Source organism: Carassius gibelio, chromosome A3 (genome assembly GCF_023724105.1).
Source record: "Carassius gibelio isolate Cgi1373 ecotype wild population from Czech Republic chromosome A3, carGib1.2-hapl.c, whole genome shotgun sequence".
NCBI classification, from domain to species: domain Eukaryota; kingdom Metazoa; phylum Chordata; class Actinopteri; order Cypriniformes; family Cyprinidae; genus Carassius; species Carassius gibelio.
The window spans coordinates 6,602,506-6,612,840 of record NC_068373.1 but is presented as its reverse complement, the minus strand read 5'-3'; the positions used below and the strand labels follow the sequence as shown (position 1 = coordinate 6,612,840).

Below are 10,335 nucleotides of genomic sequence, written 5' to 3'. Positions count from 1 at the left end.
CTTCTTTTCTTTCTTTCTTTTTTTTTTTTTTTCAACAGGGAAGTTAAAGAGGCACATCTTGCCAACTGTTTCAAATACTACTGGTTTCACGGTAAATTAATAATAAAAAAAAATACATATATAAAAATGTTTTAATATGGATTTGGGGTTGAAGTATGAGGCACCTGGCTCGTGTTTGATTTAAAGCAATGAAAAAAAAAAACCCTGCGTACAGAAAGACCTATTTCGACATATTACAGATCGGATTATGCGAGTAAACTGTAGAAATCCATCGGATGGCGCTCTTGATGCCTTTAGCTTGCGCACTGGGAGCTGTCCACCGATCTGAAACTACAGCGGAGCGGTTTAAGCTTTAAGACGCTCCCTCTGAAGCAGCTGAACTGCATTCATGTTCATATTTAGTCACAGAGACAACAATATCCTCAAAGAAGGTGAAAAAATGTTGTTTCACATCAGAGAAAACGCCAGTCGTGCTGCTGAATTGATCCAGTGCCGTCGCTCGCTGCGCAGGGAGTTCTGACGCGTTCATTCCCCTCACGAGCGTCACCGATACTTCACTAAAATATACGGAGATGGACCTTCGCTGGATTACTTCTGACGCTATTTGGAAACTATTATGAATGGTAGTTTAATGTCACCAACTGAATGACCTGCTGATTCCTTCGCTCGGCAATCTTCGGATGCTTTTCCTCGAGCAACTTCATCAAAGAGCTTTCAGTCAGAATTAAGGATGAGGCTACTCTAAACTCGCATATTAAGAAACACAACAGGAGGAAAATAACTCAAATAAATTATGCATTACGCAGTTCGTATGATGTTAAACAATCGGCGTGAAAAATGATTTCTGTAAATAGCGAGTGTATAACTATGACGAGAAGATGCCTGCTGACGTTCAAGCCGTTCAGGTAAGACTTTACAACATAATCTAAGACTGAATCTAATGTAGTTCACTATTCAGACAAACCTTACATTGGCTCTGCCTGTGAAGTCCTTACGAAAATGCACCATGAAAACAGTAGGTTTCTCCCAAAATGCCACATTATTAGTTCATGTAAAATCTTATTAAATTAGTGTGCAACAACTTTAAGAATACTACTGTTATTTTTAGTTTCTTTGTATAACACCAGGTAGCTAATATGGTTATAAATAGCAACATAATACATACATTCAAATAATAAAAAAGGCTAACATGGTAATTTTTCTGTAACGAATATTTCGCCAGTAAAAACAAACGGCTGTATCGAAGTTATCTTGTTCTTTTCATCGAACAAAGCTGAAATCTGAAAGCTGTTAAACTTTGTCTCTTCACTTAAAAGTAGGCTATATCTGTAAACAAAGAGATATAACGGCTTACTGTAAATAACATGGTGTGACTTTATGGAGGTGGTACTATTCTCGGTTGTTGAGGGGTTTTCATTGAAGGTGTCAGGGACTTTCAGGAAAGGATGTGAGGATGGTGTAAGTCTCGCTGATGAGCTTTCGCGCTGTTTCTAGCAGTGGCGGGAATCCAGCAGCGCGAGGATGTGGGTCACTCTGTTCTGCAGTAGCCTACCTGCAGTAGAGCTCTGTAACTTAAAAAAAAAAAAAAAAAAGGAATATGCTTGAGCAAGTTAAGATTTGTTAAGTTTACCTGTCTCCTAACTTTGATCTACTGTAATATTCCAGTATTTCTCTTGAGCAAACTAAAGTAGAAACAACTAATCACTGCTTACACATAAGCATTGTGCATCATTGTCAAATACAAACAATGCTGTTAACCTACTGCAATCTCAAGGCGAGATGTAATACTAATAAAAGACATAGACATTCCGTGTTAATCTGTGCTTGCAATCAAACTTTTTAACAATTATGCCATTTCCTAATACCACTTTTACCACCATTATTTAAGTTAGGCATTTTAATTCAAAACAGTAAACAAATAGCAAACATTGTATTTCAAAATAGCAAATACAATCAAATAATATTCAATTTTGTGTCCAGTTACAGCCCTCCCTGTCTCGTCTGACAGGAAATTATGTTTATGTTTAATTTATATATAATTTACAAGAGAACGAGAGAAAGAGTCCAAGTTTACGTGAAACTGTGTTAATTTCCTTTAAACCTCAAAGCTTTTGATTACCCATCCAAGGCTCTAACCTGCAGGCTACGTCATATACTGTATAGGTTAACCGTAACAAAAGATGTGGTTTATCCTTTTTTTTATGATGTTATGAATTACATATAGCAATAAAAAGCACACTTAATTTTTTAGTCGCCTTCTCAAAAGCATGAAGTCAACATGAGTGGTCTTGCAGATTTTCATTACTGTTTGAGCTACATGAATAATGCTTTGAATTTCAGCTACTTTTTCTCAAATATGTGTAATGCAAATGCCAATTTGCCTTCTTCTTCTTCTTCTTCTTCTTCTTCTTTAAACACTTAAAGGAGTTGTTGGAAGCTAAATGAACAGTTTGCTAAAAAATGAAAACTTGCTGAAATTGTACCCACCTTCAGTCAATCCATCATGTAGATCAGTTTGTTTCTTCATGGGAAGAGATTTAGAGAAAAGCATTACATCACTTGCTCACCTGTAGTGAATGGGTGCCGTCAGAATAAGAACCCAAAGAGCTGATAAAAACATCACAATAATCCACAAGTTATCCACACGACTCCAGTCCATAAGATAATGTCTTTCGAAATGAAAAGCTGCATGTCTGTAGGAAGCAAATCCATCATTATGGCATTTAGACTTTAATTTGCTTTTGGCCAAAATACAAGACCATAATCCATAATAATGCTTCCTCCAATGGAACATATTTGTTTTGAATTGTTTTGGGCTATTTTGGTTGATTTGTGCATTTTTTCTCCCCTGACTCAGATAAGATGACTTGGTAACACTTTACAACAAGGTACATTGATTAACATTAGTTAACTACTTTAGCTAACATGAACTAAGAATGAGCAATACTTCTACAGCATTTATTAATCTCATTTTAATTTCAACATTTTCTAATGCATTATTAAAATCAAAAGTTGTGCTTGTTAACATTAGTTAATGCACTGTGAATTAACATGAACTGACAATGAATGACTGTAGTTCCATTAACTAACATTAACAACTAACAACTAACAACTAACATTGGGCCTTATTTTAACAATCTAAACGCCAAGTGTAAGTGATGGACAAATAGTCCATGCGCCGGGTCGCATTTTTGGAATGGGTTGTCCCTATTCTATTAATGAGTAATGGGCGTGACGTTCAATAAACCAATCAGAGTGTCATCTCCCATTCCCTTTAAGTGTGATATGTGCTCGTGCCATGGTGGATCACTATTTACATGGTGGAGTTTGTTTGCGGAAAAGCTGAATGCTTCTCAAGTGAAGAAAATAATCTGCTTGTGTGCGAAGTTAAATCCCGTAAGCAGATCATCTAGGGGACAAGCAGGAATCCACTGAAGCTTCCCGAGGTGAAGAAGGCGTGGAATGAAGTATAATTTCATTCATCATTAGTAATAGGCTGAATTGCAAATAGGTAGCCTAATTCTAATATACGCAATGACTATCCATAATTACATTTTTATATTCATGTAGCCTACACAATAATATTATTTTACACTGTAATCCTTTTTTTTTAATATTTGGCATGTTTGTGTGATGCACATCCTTGTGTGTAATAAGAAAAGTCAACGTGCAAAAATTAGGGAGATGCTAACTTCCGGGTTAGCATACAAAACTATGTCACCACCAGAAACACTCTATTAGTCTGAGGCAAAAACAACTTTGTTAGAGTGAAAAATGATTGAGTTAATTTAATTTATATCTGTTTGCTCTGTTTGTCACATGGACACGTGTGATAGAATATTTGTAATACAGAGCATAAGTCACTTGGGCCACTGGGTTACACAGAGCTTGGCAGACATGCTCACTATGAAATACAAAAGAGCTGTGTGAATATTTTTCTTCTTTAGAAAAATAAATAAAAAGGTTAACAGGGTTGCCAAAACAAGGTGAGCAAACAATGACAAAGCTTGAAATGTTCCTTCAAAGGAAAAGTTTCACAAGGACAATATACTTCAAACATTGTACTGCTTCTCATAGTGGTTTCTCATCTTTGTCTGGCTTTTTCTTGTTCCACCCCAATACATTTATACATCCGTTTTGTCTCTCTGTTACAGGATATTTGTGGCGGGGATCGGTTTCTTCAGTCTGTGCTTCTTAATGACCTCTCTGGGGGGGCAGTTCTCGGCCAAGCGACTGGCAGATTCCCCTTTCAGCATCCGAACCGAAGGTACATTAATAACTTGGAGCACTGTACGTCTACCTGAGCTGAATGTATGCATGTCTAATTCGTCCAGTGGCATTTAGGAAATGTCAGTTTATGGGATTTTTAATGGGGGTAATGAAGGGTTTTACAGTGGCCTTTAACAGGCTTGATTATCCAGGGGTCAGTGTGCTGTGAATAGTATCTCTGTCTGCAGAACACCCCATAAATCATCAGCCATCACTTTTTATGCATTTGAAAATAGATCATGCCAGAGGCTAGAGATCTCGTTCACTGAAAATCCCAAGAAGAACCTGTCCATTAGAAATATACATCTAAAACATTCTGTCTTCATTTTCTCACTGATCATGTGTATTCATGAAAGTTTACGAATGGAGGGTGTTTCAAATATAATGAATTTCGCTGCACAGATTCTGTGTGGCCTGGTTGGGATTGTCTTCTCTGTAATGGATGTATATGATACTGACTTTATTTGGGGGGATATTGCAGAAGGCAGCATAATTATGCTGTCTACCTTTTATGAAAGCTTTCATGTTGGGAGCACACTTATATTGCTTTAAAATTCTGCCTACTTGGGCTCACTACAGAGGTTTTGGAAGAGAGCCAGTATGTTTAATATTCATTTCTTTTCTAGTTTTAAAAAAGCTGTGCCTAACAGGAAATTGTGTATCCAAATGTGGCAAATAGCCATCCTAAGAGCTCCACTCGGAGGGTGCTGGAAAATTGGAAAACTGCTTCATAGTGTGTTCAGCAAACCAGAGTAAGAAGCTGAAGATGATGGATTCATGTTCTGTAATGTTGTGGGAGAGGTCGCATGGAGAAACGAGGACGAAAGAGAGAGAGAAAGAGGGAGAGAGAGCACGATCTGATTAATTAACCACTCCTAGACTGAAGCCTGGAGAAAGCATCTGGCTCTCGCTCATTAAACTCTGCCTGCTGATCAGCCAGAGATGGACGTCACTGTGTTTTGGGAGTCCAGCACTGACAGAGATGTGAGGGCTACTTTAAAATGAATTCTAGCTACAAATGACTAATTATGTCAAACTAATTACCTTTGAATTAGTTAATATGTAATTATCTTTCAAATTCAATTTTCACAAGTATTGTTTTCCATCCATCCATCCATCCATCCTTTCTTGGGACCGGTGGTACTTTTTTTTTAATTTCTGCTTAATAAAATATAGTTTGAAACAGCATTTATTTAAAAAAAAACAAAAAAAAACACACACACTTTAATATCACTTTTTATCAATCCTTGCTGAATAAAAGTACTGATTTCTTTCGAAAAAAAAAAAAAATATGACTGACCTCAAACTTTTGAATGGTACTTTATAGTGTTTCACGAGACTATTTTGAATAAATGCTATTCTTTGTGTACCGGACAACATAACAGAGTTCTGTAACTCTATAACATTGGTCACTGATCTAACCGTAAGCTCCAGTTGTACATCTCAATGCGAGCTGTTCTCTCTCGGTTCCTGAGAGAAAACCTGCTGATTCACTGATCATTTTCCACATTCGAGATCCTCCAGCTTTAACGCCGCTTACCCTGGCCGTGTTCTATCTTGAGTAATACCTTGCAGCATATGTTCTGGTATTATGCCTTTAATGGATACTAATGGCGATTCTAAGAGAGGTTTGTTATTATACATTTCTAATGAAAGCTTGTGTGTGGGTTGATGCAGGGAGCACTTTGTCTTTTAGTTAAGCAGTAAACACAGGATGCCATGCATTAGAGCCAAAACTGGGTTTCAATATCTCACAGCTTTCATGGGCCACGGAATATGTCCCTTCACTGGACACATTCTCTCCCACACAGACCTTAGCAGTACTAATCTATTTTTTAAATACCATTTATTAGAACAAAACTTGCTGAATTGATACTCTAATAAAAAGACAGATTCATAGATTAATTTCAATATTCAACATAAGCAGGATTTTCCAGAATTTCTCTGAATTTCTATTAATATCTCCTTCCATTCATATTTAAGTAGCTTGTTCGCTATCTCAATTCTATTCTGAATGTTGCCAGCACTGTTAATTGAGTCTCCTGTGTGTTTCATGTGGTGTTTGCTTGCCAGTGGCACATAAATCTGTGGATTGCAGGGCTTTGACGTATATAGCACCCTCTAGGAAGGGCTTTAGATTTCAATTGGAATCGTCCCTGTTCTCCATCAAACTGCGCCAGATATCTGCACTGCTCTAAGATAAAAACCAGTGCTTCTCTTTCCTTTAGACAGTCAATGCATGGTTCAAAGACCTGTGGCCTTTGACAGTAGAGGCACACAGGCACAGCAAGAGATGAAAACATGGATTCTATTAAAGGCATGTATCTTCTTCCATGTAGGAGAGGGTTTTATTATTATAATTTTTTTGGTCGTCTCATATATACTGTATAGTGGGGTCAAAATGTCTAGTCTCAGATCTCAGATTTTAGTTTTTCATCTAGAACAAAAAGAGACGTGTTTTAAAAATGAAAAGACAGACAAGTCATGATGTAAAGTGAATTAGAAACAAAGTTCTGTACTATTTCTGGATCGAAATGCCAAATCAAATGACTGCAGCAAAAGCAATCAAATTTGTTGCATAACATTAGTATTTTTATTTAAAACAAATTGACAGTGAAATGCACTACATTTCAAAAGAATATAGATCCTGATGCCAGCCCTCATAGCACAGGATGTGCCCTAGTTTCACCGGCATCCATGTTTCTCTCATGCACTGTTGTGTATTTATAATGCTAAATGACGGTCTAATGGGAACAGGAGCTGTGTTCTCTCACACACACACTCTCGAGGAGTCTGCTGTTGGGTTCTTGGGGTGAAATAAACACTGTAAATATTTGCTTCAGCACATTTTTGAAGATGTCTCTGTAATTAAAACACAAATGCGCTGCAGATTAGATCAAACACTTTGGAGCAGGCCAAAAACATGAAAGTCATTAAAGTCAACATGAAGTGCGCTTCACAACCCATTTTATTTCTGTAATCGGAAGCTTTTCAAGATATTCAATGAGGAAGAAAAAAAGAAATGCTAGTCTTGATTTCCTCCACTGGGAGTTGATTGGGTCTTGAGCGGTATTACTTACTAGAAAGGAGACAGGTGGTTGGAGTGAAAGGATAAGAGAGGCGTCTATGACCAAACTCTTCTGAAGAACGACTTGTGAGTGTATGTAAATAATTCATTTGAATCAGTGTAAACCAATAGCTTTCCTGGAATTATTGCCACCTTGTTTTCTTTTTTTGTAATAATAAATTTAGATTTCATATTGATTTTAAAATAAGTGTGTGTTCATACAGCTTTGTATGCTTTCAAACCACCTCATGCTAAATACCTCAGACAGATGTGGGCACACATTGCATTTGGAGCTAGTGATTTTGGAGCTGTGAGTTTGACCTGCTGCTTTACAGAAGCCCTCGGGTCATCTTACAGTACATCTAGTGAATTGTCAGAAAACTGATGTGGTTTCATGGCAAAACCTCTTGTCTTCTATCACATACTCCCTCAGCTTCAGCTTCTGTCAGACAAAGTCGAGCAAAAGAGCTCCGGAATTTCAGACGTGATCCGTGTTTGTTTTCTTCACATTTAACACCGACACACCTGAAAAAAACAAAACCAAAAAAAAACAACACATAGATAGAATAATTAAATATAGTCAGCACTTGAAAATTTCAGAAGGGTGAAAAAAAAATGATACTTCTTGTTTGCATATATACATTATAAGGACAGACATAATGTGACACATCTTTTAAGTACTGAATTCAGGTGTTTCAATCAAACACACTGCCAGAGATGAATAAAATCAAGCTACGCAGTCTGCATTTAAAAAGAAGAAGAAAAAGAAGGTAGTTCAAAAGAAGAGCTCAGTGAAATCAAGCATGGCACTGTGATAGAGTGTTACCTTTACAATAGGAAGGGTTTGAAAATGTGTCCCGATGTTGCGCCTCTACAAACATGGACATAAACTTGTTCTAAGGAACTAAACTACATTTTATTTCAATGAGAAAATATGTCTTATGCATTCCAGTTACAATCATGTGGACAATGTGACAAATGTCAAATGACAAGGCACTGTTAGTCGCACAGAAGGATCTTGCATTCATCAGAGTGGGAGGTGGATGAGCTGACCCAATCATTCTGGATCAGCGCTTTTCCAGTCCTTGTTTTGGATTGGACCAGCACTGCATGTTTAGGTTGTCATCATTATCTGACACACTTGAATAAATAGCATTAGTGGAGAAATCAACTGAGCATATATTTGTTATTATATATTTTATATATGTATATAGCAGGCCCAAAAAATTCTAATGGCTCTGAATTGTTAAGAGCTGTTCAAGATTGTTAAATACAGTGTGAAAAGTGTGCAGATTCCTCTTGGGACCTCTCATGGCTAAAAAATGGATGGGCTCTATGATAGTCTGATATACTGTTGCATGAATTCAACCTTCGGTCAGACTGTGCTGGTAATTCTCAGTTATCTGGATGTATTTTTAGCTCAGAGAGACAAGCTGATTTCTTGGTCCGACTCCATTAAAATCCTGAAAATCCATTAGGCCTCACAAAAATGTGGTTTGACCAAGATAAGACATAAAATGAGTCGGGTCTGACAGGAAGCAAACATATTAATGATGATTTGATGTGCTCTTGACAGGCAATTAATTTATACACCCCTTCCAGTGACATTCTGACTTGGTTCACAGTGGGTGTAAGGGCTGGCTGTACTTATTTTATTTTCATTTTTATTATTTGGAGCAAATATTGCACTTATGCTTTTTTTTTTTTTTTTTTTTTTACATCCACACACAATGTAGTCAATATTTTGTAATCACTAATTGTTTATATATATATATATATATATATATATATATATATATATATATATATATATATATATATATATATATATATATAATTTAAAATATCTGAAAGATTCCCACAGAGAACAATTACCGAACAAAAGGAGCATAGTAAAAATGACTGATGCCCTTACTCAATTCATATGACATTCATTGCCAGTAGCCTACAGGACTTTGCTGCACTTTGCAGAGAGATTAAGAAATTAATTTATGTAGGCCATTACTGATGCCTTGTGTGTTGTAGATTACAGTTACAGTAAGTCTTGAGGCTAGTTGCATAAGCACAGCCACTTTATTAAGACTGTTTCATAAGATTTGGTCTCACCAACCAGTAGTTAGTTACTAGTTAGTCACATTTTAAATTCAAATTAGGCATTTTTATGTAACTGACTTATATCTATCTATCTATCTATCTATCTATCTATCTATCTATCTATCTATCTATCTATCTATCTATCTATCTATCTATCTGTCTATCTATCTATCTATCTATCTAGGTTTTTATTAAAGATAGTAGGAAGAGTGACGGTGATGAATTGAATATTTTTCATTGATTCAGTGACTGACTCATTATATTTGGAAGAACCATAAGCATTTTGTTCAATGCATTCAAAAGATTCAGTGAATTCAAATATAACTGAGAATCAATCAGAAATATGAATATTGTCATGATTCTGCCCTCGTGTCCTTGATTTTTCCTAGTCTTGAGGCAGGATCATGACAGACCCGTGTTTTGTGTACAAGCACATGGCCTTGCCTTTGGGCCATGTGCTTGTGTTGTCTCGTTCCCTTGCCCCGCCCCCCTTGTTAACCTAGTCGTGTCTTGATTGTCCCATCTGTGCCACCTGTCGTGTCTTGATTGTTCCCCCTATTTAGCTTTCCTAGTGTGCTCTGTCTTGCGTCGGTTCATTGAGATTTGTTCCCTAACATTTGTGTTTGTACCTCGTCTGAGATTATTCCACAGCTACGATTGTTCCTGAAGAAGTGTTTTGTATCACTGTGAGTGTTTATTTGTAGTCAGTGTTCTCTAGTTTTGAGTCTTTGTTTATCTTGCCTTGTCAGTCCTGTTTAGTTATTTTTGTATCTGCCCTAGTCCTTGTTTTCCCCCTCGTGGGTTTTTATTTCCCCCTTTTTGTAAATAAACCTGTTTGTGTTGTAAATCCTGTCTGCACCTGAGTTCCTCCCTTACCAAGATCCTGACAGAATGAACCGACCACC

At 36.9% G+C, this 10,335-nt stretch overlaps 1 protein-coding gene across 1 annotated transcript in view; it reads left to right on the top strand.

Annotated features, from left to right (window-relative positions):
* Nucleotides 1-322: 322 nt before the first annotated feature.
* Nucleotides 323-10,335, top strand: part of LOC127944846 (alpha-1,6-mannosylglycoprotein 6-beta-N-acetylglucosaminyltransferase B-like) — a 117,074-nt gene continuing 107,061 nt past the window's right edge. Inside the window, exons 1-2 of the mRNA XM_052541174.1 lie at nt 323-905; nt 4,155-4,267. Coding sequence (XP_052397134.1) covers nt 838-905; nt 4,155-4,267 — 181 coding nt within the window. The 5' untranslated portion in view covers nt 323-837. The remainder of the gene's footprint in view (nt 906-4,154; nt 4,268-10,335) is intronic.